Here is a 20049-nt window from a genome sequence, read left to right as displayed (position 1 = left end):
TAGCCGGATAATCTCTTAATCGCCATGAGCCTGGAGGGAGCTGTCTTTAGGGATTTCGAAAACTTCAACAATGCCAGTTTTCGCGCTATATAGGATTAACAACTTTGATGTTCTAATACACTTGTGAGTACTTCAGAACAGAATAAAAAATTATATTCTCCAAGTAAAAGGTTGTGTGTATTTTGGGGTGGGAGGAACAAGACTCATTAGGTCAACTCAGGCTCAGACTACAAGGAACTCCATATTAGTGATTTGTTCATGGTGTTTCTGGAAATCCACCCAAGCAGACTAAAAGCCAGAACAGAGGAAGGGTGGGTGGAGAGAGGAGGCTTATTTATTTCCCTCTGTCCCCCTCTGAGTTGCTTTCTCTCCCATGGGGAAAACCACAGAAAAAAAAAAATAAGGATCTCATATATCATTTCTCCCATAAGTGGAAAAGGATGCTTGAGGAAAGAGAGTTTGACTCAGAAAACACCCAGAGGCAAAAGTGTTAAATAGCATTTCTCCTGCTGTGCTTCTTTTCCCCTGATTTACAGCTAAAGATGGGTGAATTTGTCAATTTTGTTTTCTGTCAGTTTCTCTCCCCCCCCCCCCCGAAACTCCCTTCAGCTCTTTGCAACAGACACACACAGGTAACAGAAGCAGGTGGGTTGTCCAATGTACAGTACAGGAGCTGGTGGAGCTGGTGTGTGCGTGCATGGATGCATGGATGCATGGATGTATAGATGCATGCCTGGCCTTCATGCATGTTTCGCATCCCACTCCCAATCAGGCTGAATACCCAAACAGGACTATTGTCCTCCGTTTGTGGCCTTCCAGTTTGAAGCCCAGGCAGTGCAATCCCTTGCCACCTCCAAAGCTTTCTGATATTGAAGTAAGTTCCATTTCAAATTGAAGTAAGTTCCACTGTCTGACCAAATTGCGGGTGGCAGTGGAAGACAGGAGTGCCTGGCGTGCTCTGGTCCATGGGGTCACGAAGAGTCGGACACGACTGAACGACTAAACAACAACAACAAGTTCCACTGAGCAATGTTTGACCTGCACCTGCAATAGCCCAGACTACGCTCTCATTGTGAAAGCTCTGTTTCTGCCTTCCATCACTGACGACCAAATTCCTATAAAAGGCAGCGGACAAATAAAATATCTCTCTACCCTGTGGGTAGCCGTGATCCATTATTTTAACTGTAAGGGCATGAAGGAGTCATAATTCAAGAGAAGCAGAGGGCAAGCTGGGTAGGTTTTCTTAGATAATTGAAATTGACCCATAATTCACCGGTAGCCATGGGAGATGTTGCTCCTCGCGTAACTCTTCATAACACCGTTCGGCATGAACTGATTTTCAAACACACACAGACACACACAAAATCCCATCTGCGAAAAGATCACATTTGATTTTTCTGGACAGGCATTGCTTGCTATGCATAATGGGACAAAACAGCAATAAAAAATATGTCTGCTGAAAGAAAAATAAGGACAGAAGAGGCTGCTGGATCAGGACAATGGCCAATCTAGTCCAGAATCCTGTTCTCATAGTGGCTAACCAGATGTGTGTGAGAATCCCACAAGCACCTGAGAACAAACCTACTGTCCCTTCCTGTGGCTTTTAGCCTCCAACTATGGAGGCAGAACATACCCATCATGGGTGGTAGCCACTAATAGCCTTTGAACAATCCCTTTTAAACCCACCCTTTGGTGGTCCAACAGTCAATCTCTCTTCTGAAGTAACTCTGGGACTTGCAACTCTGTGAGGGGACGAGAGGTCTTCTCAACACACTTAAACTACAGTTCCTGAGATTCTCTGTGAGGAGCCATGACTGATTAAAGTGGTACGACACTGCTTTAAACGTATTGTGCCTTCCTGTGATTATTTTTTTCTGGGCACTCCTGTGGTTTAGGGTTAACATTTGAACTAACTACCTCAACATTTATGCCAGAACATACATAATTTCAAGATGCTTGTTCAGACATTTCATCCCCTTCACACCAACATGGCAACACCTGAAAGTTTCTTCAAAACCAAAGAATTGCCCGCAGAACAGCTCAGAATGCAACTGTGGTGTACATATGGAGGTGGTTGCAAAATTCAACCAGTTCAAAGATTGAAGATTGGCCAGTGATGGAGTCATCAGAAGGAAGGTTGTCAAAAATTGCCTTTCATTGGAATAATTAAACAAGAGCAATTGAGGAGTCTCAAAACAGCAAATTTAATTTAAATGGGTCCATTGTTAGCTACTCTAATGATTCTCTTTCTTCCAGAATTCATTACTTTCTTTCTTTCCTTAAAACCACAGAAGGCAAACACAGAAGCGCTTCGGTAAAGAGTTTTTACCCTTTATTAGTCTTTCCTACAATATCTCATCAAAATCAATGGAGACAACACCACATTGTTTGAGGTTATTGCTATTTAAACACTAAGAACCAGAGAATGTTGTTTCTCTATTACAAGGAGGGGTGCATAGAGTCTCATGGAAGGAGACTGACTAATGCACCTTAAGACATAATAACTATAACCTGTTTATTGGAGAAGCACAGGCAGTTTGCTTTCTAATAAGGGGATTTACTGAAATAGAAGTCATAATTCCCAAATTTCCATAGCTAGAATTGTACTAAGCACAGTTAAAAACAATTTTCAAGATGAATACCTTAAAGCCAAATTAGACTCTATATGCAAGGTGTGTGTGAGAGGGAGACACTTTCAATTATTTTTATTTTTAAAAATAATAATAATCTGGCTTGAGAGATTGCAAGCAAGAGCAGAAATGTTACTTAACCGTTTCACCACACATTTTTCTCAGTCAAAATACACACAAACACAGAGAGAGAGACAGAGACTTTTCTTATTTTCACCCATGGAGGGTGAAAACAGCCTGAAAGAGTTGGGTTTGATCAGCAGCCGAAACGAAATCCTTTGCAGAAATAACAGCTCCTATCACCACACACACATAACACAGATTCATACGCAAATTTAATAACTAATTAAGAATAAGAATAAGAACCTAGGCTGCATTTCTGATCTACAGAGATTGTAATCCCACCCCTTTCAGGTAAACCTTGCTTCAAAAGCTGCCAAGGACCATTAGATTTCGAATAAAAACCCAACTGGAGGTGCAAAACCAGATAAAGGCCTATGGAAATCAGCAAAATTTTGAGGCATCTCTAAAAGTTACTTTTTTTCTGAAGCAAACCCATTACCTTCCAAAAAGCACAGTGAAAATGATCATCCTCAACACTTTTGCTGCAGGGTCACCTAATCAAATATTACTTATCCTTCCCTGCATGAATTTTCCACACAAAGTGTCTTTTTCAGGGGGGACAATAATGAAAAATGAATCGTATTTCATAAAGATGTGGGGAGAAAATAATTATCCGATCAGTGGAGCTAAGCGGTTTAGATCCAATTCTAATCATTAAGATGATGAACATCCCAAAGGCAGGCTTCTCTTCACCTCTGTGGCAGGAGAAAAGTAATTATTAGATGGAAGGGCGTTTTTCAAAAGATTAGAAAGAGAAGCAGTTAGGAATGGAAACCCAATGCTGCTTATCAATTTGCAAGTTCTCTTGTAGGTGCAATGTGTCATGTGGCACACAGGCGGAAGGCCACACAGCCCATACATGCCAGGCAGCCATTTCGCGAAAATTCAATCTGCAATAAACCTTTGCAATAAAAAGCAAAACTAACCTCCACATTCCGGAAAAACTGTACATGGTGCTCACACAGCGTGGCAAGTCGGGAGACTTCAGCCCATCCAGTCGGATAACAAGTGCAGGAACACCGAAAAGGACGAGGTATTTCACATAAAAGAAGAGGACCTGAGCCAACGCCAGCCCACCTGAAAAGAATGCAAGGCGGGAATATTCAAGTCATTATTTTAATATTCATCGTCCTTCCCTCTCACCGTAAATAAGGTCAGTCTTTCATATTGTCCAAATATACATCATTAAGGTGGTCAGTGTCTATTATCTCTTTCTACCTCAATCAGTTGCGGATCAGTTGTATGCAATGAGGTTATCCCATTCAAGCAAGGAAGGCAACAGAACTTGCCTTCCCTCTTCTCCACCCTATGCCTACCAAATAGATACCTTCCAGATCAAATGGGACAGGAGAGAGGAAGGGGCCAGGGAGTTCCATTGTACAAGCAGAAGTTCTTGTGCAAATAGGACAAACTTCGTTGGATACAATCCAATGTTTTCAGAACTCTGTCTTAAGGATTCCATCATTTTCTGGATGGATGTTCCAGCCCTCCATGCTTCCGCAGCTAAACCACCCCCTGATCTCTTGAAGGACTGTTTCAGGAAAAGCTAAGTATGGAACAGAACAAACTGTTTCAGTGATTCTGATCACAAGCCCAACCTGGGTGGAATCCACACACATAAAAAACATTGTGAAAATGCTTTTAAAAAAATTTATGAAAAACTATATTGAATTTGCCATAGCTCACCGCAGCCATCTAATGTCACATTTGTATAATGCACTTTACAACACACTTAAAACATTTTATTTGCAGCTGTACAGCTGAGTCCCCAGTGGCCACAGTGCTAAACATGGATCTTAAGATGATTTTGTCAAGAATCAGCTGGAAAGCAAAATTTCTTCATGGTTCATTAGCATAACTGGCAGTCATCTCTGGACCTGCAGTAAGCCACCCAGGACAGGATCCCTGACACATTCCCACATAGAAAGGTTGATTGCAACCACACTGGAGTCTGTTTAACATAAAGCAATGTCGTGTTCTTCAAGGAGTAAAACATGCACCTGAAATGTCAGGTGCATCTCATATATACACATAGAGCATCAATATGTTAAAACCTCTTCCTTCACTCATTCTAGTTTATGAACCACAGCAGGTGTAAGAAAACATCAGAAATGTCACACTTCCTTCCAGAATATCAGCTGGGACCTCCAGGTTTGGATTGGTATAATAAGCAAATATTGATTTTCAGCTCAGCGGAAATCAAGATCTATTGATCTGGGAGATAAATATTTACCCTCAAAGGGCTATAAATCTTCATGTGCCCTAAATATAAAGTCAATAGCTGGTGTGTTCAGTGTTATTACAGACATTGCTCTACTTGTCCGTCCAGAATTCTCTTGGTCTTTTGTAGCATGTGTTCCAAAAAATGTGCTTTAAGCTGCCCACACCCCACTGCTCTAGAAAAAAAGAACCAAGGTAACAGCCTGCCAACTGGCTTTCATTTTGTGGAAATTTCTGAGCTCCTGAAGACAATCTTCCCAACATTCAGTTCTGAACATTTGCTTTTCTGTGAATTCCTACAGTTCCCAGAGCAGTTTAAAAACCAATTGTCCTTCCCAGGGAACTCTGGGGACTGTACCTCTGTGAGGGAAATGGCAAACTACAGCTCCCAGGATCCCTTGTGACTGTTTAAAGGGGTATCATAGTATTTTCAATGTACTGGATAATGTGGTGGGTTTGGGACAGAGAGGGAGAAACACACTTTGCACATTTCAAAGGCACTGAATAAATATTATTGTTGGTTTTGAAAAGTATCACACAGTTAGAAATATTTTAGCATGCAATCCTGAGCATACACACTCACTGACCTTGGTGAGCTTTACTTGAGGAACTGTGGTAGCCTAGTGGTACCTGCTTAGTATGGAAATGATTCCAGATTCTCCAGTAGGGGGTGGAAATGTCCCCAGTCTGAGACACTCGAGAGTCACTGCCAGCCAGCGTTGACAGTACTAAATTTGATGTGCCAACGGTCTGACCTCGCATACGCCAGCTTCCCACGTTCTTCACAACTGAGGCTTCTGCATGCACATTGGCACCCATGAAGGCCACCAAAAAGAAGCGGGAAAATTGCGACTCTTAATTCTGCCAGCTTTGCCTCACACAAAATATTGCTGTAGTGGTTGCTGGGCAACACCACTCACTACCGGAGACAGGAATTGCAGGCTTGCTTTTTCAGCAATGGTGGTGGCTAAGCCAAATAGTCAAGTCACCAACCCACCACCACCACCGCTGTCTCCTGAGGGAAAGGCCAGAAGGAAGACGCACAGTTGGATGCTCCTTTCCAAAGATGCAGAGTGCACCCAAGTAGTGATAGCCAATCCTTCTCCCTTACCCACCTCTCCTGCTCTGGAATAGGAAAGGGCAGCATGGCTAAGGGTCTTGGAGTGCTTTTTCCACTCTGCTATCAAAGAATCCCCTAGCCTTTCTCCCAAATATGGAGCTGTGGAGCACCAAACAACTGCTTACCCTTCCCTCCGCACATCTCACTCGCTAGAGGGTGATGCTGTCAGTTTGCATTTCTTAGTGCAGAAAGTATTGATCTGATGTACAGAGATCTTTCCTATTCTAATTAATTCAAAAGGGTACTCGAAGCTTCTCTGTGTGAAAGCAGAAGGTTCACAATGTTTGGGTCATTCCTTCAGAGAAGCTGAGTGCAGTTGGTTTAAACTGGTTCTGTTCTCTCTTCTGTCAAGGTCATGCTGACTATAAAAGTAAGGCCAGAAGGAGCCTGGATTTCACTTTCTCTTTCTATCTCTTTTCCTTCTGGTATGGTGTTCTGTACATAGTACTCTTAGTGTTAAGATTTAGACTTATGATACGTTTAAGTCTGCTGCAACTGGACTTCTTATGGACAGTGTCAATCCTGAATGTATTGGATTTGTGACCATTACACTAATTTGCCTTCAGTAGCAGTAAAGCTCTGCTGGATGAAATATGATTTCCTCTTATCTATTTTTTGGGGAATCCTGCAACATGTTTAAGTTTTTACTCTGCTAACTATACGTTGGAATCTACTCTGGATCAATCTTGAGTACAATTCCATGACAGGTGCCACACCAGCTGTGGCAAGCACACTCGTTTAAGCCTGTTCTCCCCTTCAGATGCAGATCCTGGGTGGTAGTCAACCGAGAAAAGACCTATTGAAATGAATGGACCTCTCTTACTCATGTTCCTTAATCTCAGTGGGCCTACTCTGATTAAAACTTACCGTAGTTGAATACCACCCACACAGTGCAGCAGAGACTGTCTACATTCAGTTTCCTGATCCCACTGGGATTTGCAGTCAATGCCAGTCAGCTGACAGGTGCTGAGTGCAAGCCCCTTTCAGTAGAGATCTTCCATTCAACCTGGCTTGAGGTCCAACCAGGCAACAAAGAAAGAAAGGGAAGAATTGTGAGCGCTTTCAGAGTGCACTCCTGATTATTTCCTTTGAAGTTGGGTCAGCTGATGTTAATGGTGTCAGGTGACTGACTGGTCTAAGTGGCCTGAGTACTTTGCCCACCAGTCAGATCCTGTCCGCCCCGGCTCCCGGCCGTAGCATATTCTAAAGGGTTAGATATATGTGAAAGACTCCAAATATATTTTGTAATCCATGAACTGGGGCTGTCACTGTATTTGGCTAAAAGATTCTACTATCCATTCTCCTGTTCATTTCTAAAAAGCATGCAAACACTGATAAAAACGAAAGTTATTGTGCTAACTGTTTCCCATCATTCACTTTCTGGGCACGAAAAGGTCACTAAAAAAAATCAAACCATAATTCTAGTTTATTCAGGGCTGGTCCTGGACTTAGGCAAAGTGAGCTCATGACCTTGGGCAGGAAATCTGTGGCATAAAATAGTTAATTGTTAATTATTTACCAAATGATCCTATTTTTTTACTTTGAGGTCATCCCTTTGGATTTTCTGCCTCAAGCACCAAACCTCCTTGGGCCAGTTCTGCATTTAGCATCAAGGCCAATAACCAAACTGCATTGGAAAACGTACATCTCCTTATATGTAGGTGTGTAGGTGTGCATAGATAGCTATTCTGAAGGTTTCCATGTTAATGTTTTCTCTCCAGAGAGTTCTCCTGCAATACATGCAGCAGCAGCAGCCACCATAACAAGCACGGTTAAAAACAAGAGCGTTGGCCCTTAAATAATTTACTTACAATTTCAACCATGCTTATTTAGCATGTGGCTGTTGGCACACCTGCTTGAGTCATCTTTATGTTAGTACCAGAGATGCTCCTCTCAAAAGAGAATATTCTATGTGCTGCTTCCATCGATCGGCAGAAGCGATTAAAAGATTATGAGCCAGGGCTTAACAAGCTGCTTCATTTCCAATATAACGGGGTGTCTGGAAACCATATCGTTTTTGATGTAGTTAGGCTAGCCCTGCAAAACTGCCAGCTGAAAACAGCTGCTTCTGCCCCTAAAACAGTACTGATATGTCCAGGAAATGGGACGCGGGTGGTGCTGTGGGTTAAACCACAGAGCCTAGGACTTGCTGATCAGAAGGTCGGCGGTTCGAATCCCCACGACGGGGTGAGATCCCGTTGCTCGGTCCCTGCTCCTGCCAACCTAGCAGTTCGAAAGCACGTCAAAGTGCAAGTAGATAAATAGGTACCGCTCCGGCAGGAAGGTAAACGGCGTTTCCGTGTGCTGCTCTGGTTCGCCAGAAGTGGCTTAGTCATGCTGGCCACATGACCCGGAAGCTGTACGCCGGCTCCCTTGGCCAATAAAGCGAGATGAGCGCCGCAACCCCAGAGTCAGTCACAACTGGACCTAAGGGTCAGGGGTCCCTTTACCTTCACCTTATGTCCAGGAAAACATATGGGGCAGATGTTTACTGTGAACAAAACTTTGCCGTATTTCCCTTCCCTGGACAAATCCAATCCCTCTCACCACAAGGTATCTTTCTATTTGTTCATTTGAAAGAGCGTTTCCCCCCTTTCTGTAGGAAAGCCAAGACGGCTAATGTCACTTTTGAAAGATGCAACTGAACAATTATGAAAAGAAATGAAAGCCTAAAGAGCAAAATAATCACGAAGCACCACACTTTAATACAGTCAAACGAGTACCAGTCACCTTGCAGGGAAGCTCCACTGTGTTCAGCGAAGCTTATCCCAGGTGTGGAGGATGGAGAACTAAATAGAGTAGTGTTTCTAGTTCCTTCCAGAGGCCCGTAACTGTCAAGCTCAGGCAGGTTTGCTGGGGAAGGAATTTCACTGACTGATTTCACACAATTGATAGATGGTATCTGAAAGCAGGGCCCCCTCAGGGGAGCTAAATGGATGGGAAGCGTTTGTATAGCGAAAGACGCATCCTCAGATATCCTTTCAACTTTAAACAGCCTTGATAAGCGTTATCTAGATGCCCCTGGTAAGAAAAGCGACCTGACATTAGAAAGAGGCTTACTGGGATAAAAACTGCTGTTGAGAGTTCTCCTCTTGCAACTGGGAAAGAAAGAAAGGGAGCTCCACGGCCAAGTGCATGAGGTAAAATTGGGCCTGCTTCAAACAACCAGCCATGAGGCACTCTGGGCTCCAGCAGGAAGGGAACTAACCAGCCTAGCTCAAGCTGCTAAAATGCTGTAGCTGGATCAAGATTCAAATCCCCACGCAGCCCTTAAGCTCACTGGGTAACCTTGATCTAGTCTCAGCCTCACCTGTCTCACACGGCTGTTTGCGGGAATTGTAGGGCAAACAGAATGTACATCACCTTGAGCTCCTTGGATAGGTAGGATAGAAATGCAATAAATAAGTAAATAAATAAGCGAGCTCCCATTGTGTTCACAAGCAACCTGCACAGAAATGCATTCACTTGTCAAAGTGTGCACATATGAGTGGAAATATCATACAAAAATACACCGTATTAGGGGAATTTGCTTGCAGGAATGTGTGAGGAAAATTTTGCACTAAAATGCTGACACCGAGTTTCATGAGGAAGAATGAATTTGCATCATTATTCATTTATTAATAAAATTTATACACACACACACTCCTCACAAAAGAGCACAGGGTAGCAATGTAAAAAGTGTCAAGCTGAACTTAAGCCTGAAAAAAATGAGTAACTGAGAAAAACTGGAATCAACTGATTCACCCCCTCCCTAGTTTATAGGGCTGCGAGCCTCTTTGTCATGTATCCTCTTTTGAAAAGTGAGTATAGACTTGAGATTTTATGACTGAGTTTTCCTTTATCACTATGGGTTGCTCTTCCAAATCCAACCCTGAAAGAAAAAAGGAAGGAGTAATTTTTGCTGTGTGTCTTTCCAAGCTAATTTTCTCCTTTCAAAAACACATACTGGAAGCTCCTTCAAATTTCCCTCAAATGTAGGAGGAGAGCGGGAAACACATTTTGATAAACAATGAAAAGCAAAGTTGTTTAAAAGTAAGTAAATTATCTTTAAATCATGGGTCAGTGTTTGGGGTGGGGTCCAATGTTCCCTTTTGCGATTGCCTCACAAAAGAAGATGGGAGGCACCAAGCCCTATTTGTGGAAGAATCTAGAAAGTGCATGGAAAAATATATCAAGCCCAACACGCTTCAGGCTAGAGCCCTTTTTCAAGGGGGAACTAAATACAAGTACATTTTTTTTAAAAAAAAACAGTCCATTCCCAGTGCCTAACTGTCTGAAAGTCAGGGAAGGTTTTCTGCCCACAGCATCCCAGGAGGCTGTTGCCAGATCCAACTATTAAAGGCAGAATGGGTTACAGGGTTTTTGACTCCCCGAACATACATCCTACATAATAAACCACCAATTTGAATTGTCTTCAAAGAGTGAGGAAAGTCTTGAAAGAAGTATCATCAAGATATGCAATCTTCTTTCCTACTGCTTCCGCAGTGCTAGTACTCCTTCGCATCATGACAAATACACCCTCAGCAACCTTCCACTTATTTAAAGACTAGACAAAAGATGAGAAACATAGCTTGTAGCAGCATTCTTTATACGGATCTTCAGTCTTGAAATCTGTCGCATCAGAAACAGAATGCAACATAGCTAAAGACAGTTTATTGATGCCTCCCCTTGATCTATCCTCTGGGCTTCAGCTGCTTAGTACTGATATTATTACATCTTTGTAATAATGGACATTCTGGATATCCTTTGAATGCTTCTTGGAAATTTAATCTGGTTGTAGTGGAAGGGTTTCTGAATTTGGCATAGAAAAAACAACAACACTTTTTGTAGTTATTTCAGGAAAACAACTTTGTTCATCAAGCCCATTCCTGAATTGAGTCCAAGGATGAGAGTTGTCTGCCAGTAATGAGCAGCTTAAACCAAGAGCACAGAAAACACTGCAATTTTTTCTCTCCAGTCAAGATAATCTCAAAAGGCTTGAGAAAAACAAGCACCAAGCCGTGGACTATTCAACAGTTGTTACAGACTTTAAACTGTTCTGCATGGATAGCTACTTTTCACCTGCTGGAGGGCTTTTAAAATATATATATATATATTCCTATTAATATTTTTTATGAAGTCCTCACTTGTCCCTTGTTTGGGGAGGAACATCTCATTAAGCACCCTAAATTATATTTTGTATTGTCTATTTTCAAATGCAAGATGCCAAATATTTTGCTTCCTCCTCCTTATCTTGTAGAATAATAATACCACACCAAAAAGCCCCAAACAGCAGCAAAACAGATTCCTTTGTTGACTTTCCATTAGTATGTAGATGAATGCACAGACACTAATATGTTCAAAAACAAAACACTGGAAGCTTTAAACCTGAACTCACCCAATTCTCACTTTATCTTCTGGATTATTAGACAACAAATTAAAAGACACCAGCTACAGATAGTATTCTTAGACACAATCAGAATCAAGCTCCACTTTTAATTTGACAATAATAAATTAAACAGCAATAAAATTTAGCAATTATAGAGCACATGACAGTGTGCAAAGCAGTTCACATACATCAGCTCAATTATTCCTTAATACAATCCTGTGTGCCCGCCCCTGTATTATTAAACACTATGCTGAAAAGGCTGAGGACCGCACAAGATGGAATTATGTGAAGGTATTTTAAAATGCAAATAGCATCAACCGGACATGTTCATCAATATCAGGATTGTAGCAGGCAGAGTGGCCTATCCTGAATAATCACAATGGCTTCCAGGAGTCCTGTAAATTGAAGGGATTTAACGCATTGCTTCTGTGGTCCTGAGGAAACTTCCACCTCTGAAGATGCTTCCTGCATTAAAAGGACACCTATCAGAGGTGCAAATGAAGATAACAATGTCAGAGGAAGTACCTTCCTCAAGACCACAGCACAGAAAGGGTTAAGTTTCCCCTTCCCTCCGGTTGCAATCCCAATAATAATCACACACCCTTGATTGATGTCATTTGCCTCTTTAAAATATTGAGATGACCCTCGGGATCCCTTCCAGCTCTAAGATTCTATGATTCTATGAAACTGATGAACACACAGGCTTCACATGAAAAATAGATACTGCTCTCACCACAAAGAAACCCTCCAGATTCCACGTGGTTGCTTTCAATTTGTATCTTTTCAAGAAGAAAAAAGGACCCCTGAACAATTAAGTCCAGCCAAAGGCAACTATGGGGTTGTGGCGCTCAGACAGCTTTCCAGGTCATGTGGCCAGCATGACTAAACTACATCTGACACAATGGGATACCGTGATGAGTGCCAGAGTGCACAGAAACGCCGTTTACCTTCCCGTCACAGCGATACCTATTTATCTACTTGCACTGCTCTGCTTTCGAACTGCTAGGTTGGCAGGAGCAGGGACAGAGCAACGGGAGCTCACCCCGTCACGTGGATTTGAACAGCCGACTTTCCGATCAGCAAGACCAAGAGGCTTGGTGGTTTAGACCAAAGAGCCACCCACTCCCATCTCGTAAAAGACCTAGTATTAACATATGCAGTTTCAGTCCTCCAAAAATAACAGATTAAGCAGAGATCTGAACCATTACAAAAGTATACAACCCTCCTTAATCCTCAATTGCCTCACAGATTGGGTTTTTTTTGTATATATATTTTTTACTAATGATGTTATGTATCTCCACTGTCTTCAGGTTTACATTGCATTACATACTTTTCATACTAGATGAGGCTGAGCAGTCTTCCACTTCATCCATACATTTCAAACCTTCCCAGAATCCAGGGGCACCAACTATAGGGGGCAGAAGGGGCATCAGCCCCCTCAATATTTATGGGCAGGGGGCCAAGCCTCCCCCCCAATATTAAGGGGGCCACCATCCCCCACCACCAACAGGTGAGGGCTTGCCTGCCAGGTGGGGTAAGATCTGTGGAGGACAATTTTCACCCTCTGTGCCCCCCACTGCCGATGGGCGAGTGCTGGCCTGCCGGGTGGGGAGGGACAGGTCACATGACTCCAGGCCCCCTCAATGTGGGGGGCAAGTTGGCACCCCTGCCAGAATCTCAGTAAGAATCACATTTAGTGTTAGGGATCACCTGAGCTAGAACCAGGGGTCACTGACTCTGTGTACAGGGGCAAGTCCTCATGATCAACTGAATGTCGGCATGGACAAAATATGGGTCACCTGACATCTTTGTAACATCAGGTAGTTGACATGTGGGTGGCTCTGCCCAAATGTCAAACTTTGCCCATGGGGATGAGATGATGAGGAAGGAAAGGATCCAGTCCACCAGCTAGATCCAGTTCCTCACACCTGGTCTATATAAAGAGCTTTCTGTGAGTTGGTCATGACCAACAACAGCATTCCTTGTTCTGTTCTGTTCTGCTATTTGCAATTTGAGGCTCAGGGAAACCCTGGACACAAAGGTAAGCATTCACAGTTGTGCATTCCTACCACATTTAATTAACATTAGACTTGTTTTAGAATGCCCTACTTTCCCTTCCCTTCCCTTCTTTTCCCTTCCCTTCCCTTCCCTTCCCTTCCCTTCCCTTCCCCTTTCTTTCTTTCTTTCTTTCTTTGTGCCAGAAACCAAACCAAAAAGAGTAAGCGTAAGCTTACCCTATCAAATGATCACCTGATTGAAAAAGTTTTGTGATCCACCATCAATTTCAAAAATCCACCATATGACCATGCATCTCATTTCCAATCACCTGGTCAAGATTAACTTGCGGTTATCGAGATCTGAGACCGATTGCACTAAACGAACTTGGCGGCAATCGATTTCACAACGCTGCTTGTTCCACGTCGTATCAATTTCTTCTTTATTGTATTGAGTCCAGATGTGTGGAACTCACAAGAGAACGGGTCCCCTTATATTTGGTCTCTTAATTTACCAGTAAAAGAATAAGGCTGAATATGTTCCATCAGTTATTAATTTTCTGTCATTTAAACATGAAATGTGCCAGCAACTAGACCTTATTTCACTTACTGAATGGTACCCTTAATTGAACATTAATCATCAGTTCTGAATTTCATGAACTCCTAATAAAGCTGTAGAGAAAAACATGTCTCTTTGTGTGGGCAACGTTCTAGGACTTGTTATTCCAGCCTGAGGTGCAAGATGAACTGCAGCTTCCTCGGCTTATGTATGTCACAGTGTTGGTAGAGTTGCCAGCAAAACCCTCCAAACCAGCAAATTCTCTCCTTTCGGGTATTTTCAAAAGGATTAAAACTGCCCAAATAGCGAAAGGAGCTATTTCAAAAAAACACAGCGTCCCCATGCCATTTGTGACTGTTTCGCCTGCCAGCACCCAAGACCATGGGTCAAGCTGGCCAAAATGGATATAACACACTGACAGGGGGAGAGAAGGTTTGGGCCAAAGTTATTATCAAATGGCTGTAAGCCACAGTTCCATGCTGCTCCAATCTGCACATGGCGCAAGAAAGGCCAGCTTTTCCCCAGGACTGAAGATAACAAGGTAGCCCCACGGACTATGAAAGCTCCATGGGCCTACCACAGCCTCAAATCATTCATTTATTATTATTTAAGTCATCGCTTCCCACCCAAATATCTTGAAGCAGAATGAAATTCAACACTAAAATGTTAATATAACGTGTATGTGTGTGAAAGAGAGAGAGAGTGTGAGGGTAGCCAATAGATCTCAAGCCATTGGTGAATTATGGACAGATTGAGCGAATGAGACCAACAGTGGGTCTAATAGTCAAGAGGGCAGTTTCTGCATGTGCTGTAGAGGGAAGTGAGGGGCAGATGGGGCTTGTCAACCTGGGAAGGTAGCCCATCTAGGAGAACGGAAACTCTGATCCTAAGATGGTTGGATGGTGCCTTCTATGCCTCCTTCCAGCAGGTCTTGCAGCCAAGCTGGTGCCAAACATATTGCTCTGCTTCCCTTTGGACCACATCTGCAAGGCTGAGAGGGGGGCTTCATCATCTGGGCAGCCCAAGACCTCCATACACACTGACGAGGCTTGCACCCTGGGAAGTCACTTCGGTGCTGCAGCAGTTTGGCTTCACCCTTGGAGGCACAACTCCATGTTTCTTGAGACAGATGGATGTCATCAACAGCAGTGTGTGTGTGTGTACATGTATGTATGATATGTATACATAAAACCTAAATAAATTCAACAACAGCCAATGAACATTGTCAGGTCTAGACACAATATCTAAAATGGGCTAATAACCAAGCTGGGGAAAGCCTGAGCAAACAGGCTTTGTTTTTAACAGCCTTTGGAAGCAACCGTGCATTAAAAACAAAATAAGAGTCCTGTTGGATCAGGCCAAAGGAAACTTTGCTGAACCTTTGGTGCTTACAGGCTGCCTGTAGGCATCTGGTTGGCCACTGCGAGAACAGGATATTGCCTACAGGGAGCCTGCAAGCAGCAGAAACCTGAAACAGAAGCACTCCTCTTAGGAGGGATAATACACTGCAGATCTCACTGGTTTACTGCATAAAACCAATAGACAGGCACTAACCTAAAGTCCAGTAGGTCACTGCTTCCAGATGTGAAGGACTGCTGCAGATGGCATGTATATACATAAAGTGAATCATCGACTCTGCCAGCCACCACCAAAACAAGATACGAACGGAGCCCCTGATGAAAACCCAGAGATTGAACTTCAAATTGCAGGTTTCTTGTTTATTCATCTGTATTAGAAATAATAATGACAATGATGATGATGATGATAATGAATGGTGATAACAATACTGTATAGAAAAGATGGGACATTTAGGTTGCAATCCTATATACACACTTACCTGGGAGTGAGTCCTACTGAACTCAGTGGGACCCACTTCTGAACAGACATGCAAAGGATTGCCCTGTTAATTAAGACAAGCAGTCTCATTTGAAAATATTTTAAAAGGTATCTCTGGATAGTAAAGTACTAAATGTATTGGGCTGGCCGGTGCTCATGGAGGCTTGTACAGTAGTCTCAGTTTGGCTGACAAATTTTATTACAGTGGTATCTCAGTTCTCGAATTTAGTCCATTCGACTCCCAAAATGGTTTGAAAACCAAGGTGTGGCTTCTGATTGGCTGCAGGAACTTCCTGCACTCAATCGGAAGCCACGGAAACCGCATTGGACATTTGGCTTCCAAAAAACGTTCACAAACTGGAACACTCACTTCCGGGTTTGCAGCATTCGGGAGCTGATTTGTTCGAGGGCCAAGCTGTTTGACTACCAAGGTACCACTGCATATGTATTTGAAGTGTAATATTAAGGCCATTATTGAAGTGTGGAGTACTTAAAAACCTGAGACATGTGGATAGCACTTCTGTAAATAAATGGGCACAAAGACCAGACTTTCCCAACCTGCTGCCCTTCTGATGCTTTGAACTACAACTTCCATCAGCCCCGGCTGTAGTATAAAGTACCTAGAGAACACCAGCTTGGGTGTAGACCAAACGTGGGGAACCTAGATGTTTCAAACTACAACTCCCAGCAGCCCCACCAAGCATGGCCAATGGTTGGAAGTGTAGTTCAGCAACAACTGGAAGGTTAAAGGTTCCCCACACCTGATATAAATCATGGTGTGTGATGCGGGGCTCACACGCGGCATTTTGCTGTTTATACCCATATGATTATGACACACTGTGGGCTCTACTTCTTGTAACCAATTTCCAAACAGAGTAAGCAGGAATCCATCACATTTGAAGTGCTTCTGACATGCTCCTGATCCGAAAACATAAATACTTTAAAGTAAACCAATTTCAACTGAATTTTCCTATGGCCCTTTCTTGTGGGAAATCTACTGCAGGAATGCATTTTTTTAAGTCCCCTTTCCAGTGCTTTATTCTAGAAAAAGAGGTGCCAGAACTCACTACGAGCACATCCTTTGTTCTCATATAATGGCAATGGTGCCCAACTGAGAGAAGCTAGAACTGATTTCCTGTGAGTTCCGACTGAAAAGAAGCCCTGCCCTTTCCTGATCTTGCACACCAGGTTTCCTCAGAGAATCCAATCATATATCGAAGGAGGACCAGCCAAGATATTTGTCTAACATTATCAAATCCCCACTTTAAACTCTCAATGTTTTTTTTATAAGTGCCTCATCGACTCACACTAACTCTGGATCACGTACGTCAACCAACGTACTTGTTCTGTTAGCGAAAGGATTTCTGTTTCCACACCTTGGGCCCTGCTCCACAGCGTTGGGGGAAGCCCCAGATCAGGTTCAGGAGGGATACGGGGAGAGGAGAAGTTCTCTGGCATGGCACAAAATCATTGCACTGATTGAATGAGTGTGCTCTCTTTACATTGTCAGATTTTCTAGCATTTTGTTCGTTAAATGGTTTAAATAGAGTAAGTCTATCAGGATTCCCACGCTTCAAGCTTTATGACGATCTTTGTGTAGTAGTTATGAGTCTGGTTGCGTGGATATGACTTTATTAAAAAAAAAAAACCTGACCAAATTTTTATTCCTTAGTAAATTACTAACACATAACAAAAGCTTAAAAGATTTAGGCTTTCATCCGCCTTCACTTTTATCTGTCTCGCTAATGGCTGCTCACATCATCCAGAGGTGACTCACTTCTCTGAGCATCATGCTTAATCATTCTGCAAAGTTCCCTTCAACCCATAATGGCCGGTAGAATTCGCCTCCCCCACCCCCAAAAGGCACGTGGGATTAGAATAGCCTCAACATCTAGTCTTTATCACCTGTTGGGATAATTGTTTCTGAAAAAGCATTTTGTTCCCTGACCTCTCAGGAAAGAGATTCTGAATGAATAAAGGCAATTAACTGAAGGGAAATGTGCTCATTTCCCTTTACACTCAGGATTTGCATTCAGGATTTCAAGCAGGAATAATTAAAATGCTGTTTTGAAATATTAAATTTGGAAAAAGTTGCCTTTATAGGGAGACATTCAGGCAACCCAATAAAGCAGGAAAATGAGTCATTCAGAAGTATACTCATGTGTCAACTCATTTTTTGTTCAATGTGTAAATACCACTTTCTATTATTATTATTATTATTATTATTATTATTATTATTATTATTAAGCACGCCCTCAGGAAACACTGGCCAGCTTACACAAAATATTTTTAAAACACAGTAATAATTAACCCCCCCCAAAAAAACCCCACCTTCCTTGCATAGAGGCAGCATAAAATAATTTTCAGCCCAGATGTAGGACACAGTTAGAACACCTGGGTTAACGAAAAATGCATTTGAAAGGCCTTAATTTGTTTTAACTGATTTTAACAGTGTATTTTTTAAATCTACCCTGGGACCTCAGGGTGAAGATAAGGTAAGAAATCTAATTACAATGACTAATAACAGAAAAGGCACAGAAAGGGAGCTTCTTTGGGGAGGCTATTTCCTACGACACAATGAACTATGTATTTTTGCACTCAAGACAATTTTGTCCTCCACAACAAACTCATTTGATGAGCCCTGATGTGAAGATAGCCAGACCCTACTTAGAGAGCATACACTAAAGGGGGGGGGGGGCACTTTCAAACTACGGTAGGCCAGAAGGTCAAAAACAGGAACCTCAGGCTGGACACCATTCTCTTTCTTGCCCCCCACCCCTGGCTTCTGGATGTTATATTCTCTTTTCAGAACTTAGTTGCTGAGAATGGCTTCTCAGGGGTTGGACAGACTGCAAAATGTTTCTCATAGGGATGCTTTCAAGTTAGTAGGACCTTAACACTAAGAGCTAAGGTAGCTAACATTTCCCTTTTTCTGTGTGATTGAGTAATGGTTATTAGTTTCTCCTCAACTATGAGACCTAACCTTTAATGCAGTGTGCATCTCTAGCTCTCTTTTCACAGATTCATGGAAGGTACATACTCTTTTAAGGAACCATTACATGCAGAACAGAAGTATAAAGCATAAATGGAGTTGCCAGAATAGTACCAAAGTACCTAACTGATATATATCTACACAGTGGATTTAGCCCAGGCATAGGCAAACTTGGCCCTCCAGATGTTTTGGGACTACAACTCCCATCATCCCTGACCACTGATCCTGTTAGCTAGAGATGATGGGAGTTGTAGTCCCGAAACATCTGGAGGCCCGAGTTTGCTTATGAATGATTCAGCCTAAATCTCAAATCATCTAAAATTCCGCTATTCATCTCAAAGTTTCCAAGATCTTTCAGGTTTCCCGGTTTTCTTCCTTTCCTTTGGAAAAAATCCAAAATGTCCTTCATCCAAAGATATCAGGGGTGGGAACAATAATAAAAAGCCATAGAAGCAAAATGTAGCCCACCATAAAAGTATAAAAACCGAAAGGCAAGGTAAAATCACACAGATGTGGCCCCTTTAAAATGCCTGAGCAAACAAGGAAGTCTTACAGCACAATCCAAGCCCAACACCTGCTGTTTGGATTCAATGGATTTTGGGCTTCCTCAGCTGAGCCAGGGATCAGCCATAGCTATTTTCTACAGCAGTGATGGCCAAATTTGGCTGTCCAGCTGTTTGGGGACTACAACTCCCATCATCCCTAGCTAACAGGACTAGTGGTCAGGGATGATGGGAATTGTAGTCTCAAAACATCTGAAGGCCAAGTTTGGCCATCACTGCTCTACAGCATGAAATGTTGCTACACTCACGGGCATATCTCTTTCACCTCAGCTCAACTGGCACAATTTACGCCAGCTTCCTACAGTTAGTACTGTTCTGTTAACCAAGCACTGAAAAGATAGTAATGTTGACACCCACTGAGCTTCTCTAGAAAGGGCTATTGTAAGTTGTGGCACCACCACAGAAAAGCTCCTCTCCTATATGCAAGCATTAACACACTCCAGAAAGTGACAACACCTGTAGAAGGCCCTCAGAGTGATTCTGAACATGGGGGAAATGCTATAAATAAGTCAGAAATTAAATTGTTATAACAAAATGTTTAAAAAGCTATGTATAAATCGCTTAGTTAATGCAATTTTCTGGAAGCTTCCCATACCACTAACACAGCACCCTAAAACTGCAAAATAAATTCTACAACATCGCCC

The 20049-nt window shown here is 42.5% G+C and overlaps 1 protein-coding gene across 8 annotated transcripts in view; it reads right to left on the bottom strand.

Moving 5' to 3' along the window:
• HHAT (hedgehog acyltransferase) overlaps nucleotides 1-20049 on the bottom strand; it is a 168593-nt gene that overhangs the window by 118117 nt on the left and 30427 nt on the right. For 4 of the 8 annotated variants that reach the window (XM_083433097.1, XM_083433101.1, XM_083433096.1 and 1 more), the window contains exons 7-9: nucleotides 15852-15914; nucleotides 15569-15740; nucleotides 3680-3830 (exon numbers count right to left, since the gene is read on the bottom strand). In XM_083433097.1, the coding sequence (XP_083289223.1) occupies nucleotides 3680-3830; nucleotides 15569-15740; nucleotides 15852-15914 (386 nt within the window). The remainder of the gene's footprint in view (nucleotides 1-3679; nucleotides 3831-15568; nucleotides 15741-15851; nucleotides 15915-20049) is intronic. The other 4 variants (XM_083433102.1, XM_083433100.1, XM_083433098.1 and 1 more) reach the window with 1 other exon arrangement.

This window comes from Podarcis tiliguerta (assembly GCF_965153285.1).
Source record: "Podarcis tiliguerta genome assembly, chromosome: 3".
Lineage (NCBI taxonomy): Eukaryota > Metazoa > Chordata > Lepidosauria > Squamata > Lacertidae > Podarcis > Podarcis tiliguerta.
The sequence above is the reverse complement of the archived record's forward strand: the minus strand, read 5'-3'. Positions and strand labels throughout refer to the sequence as shown.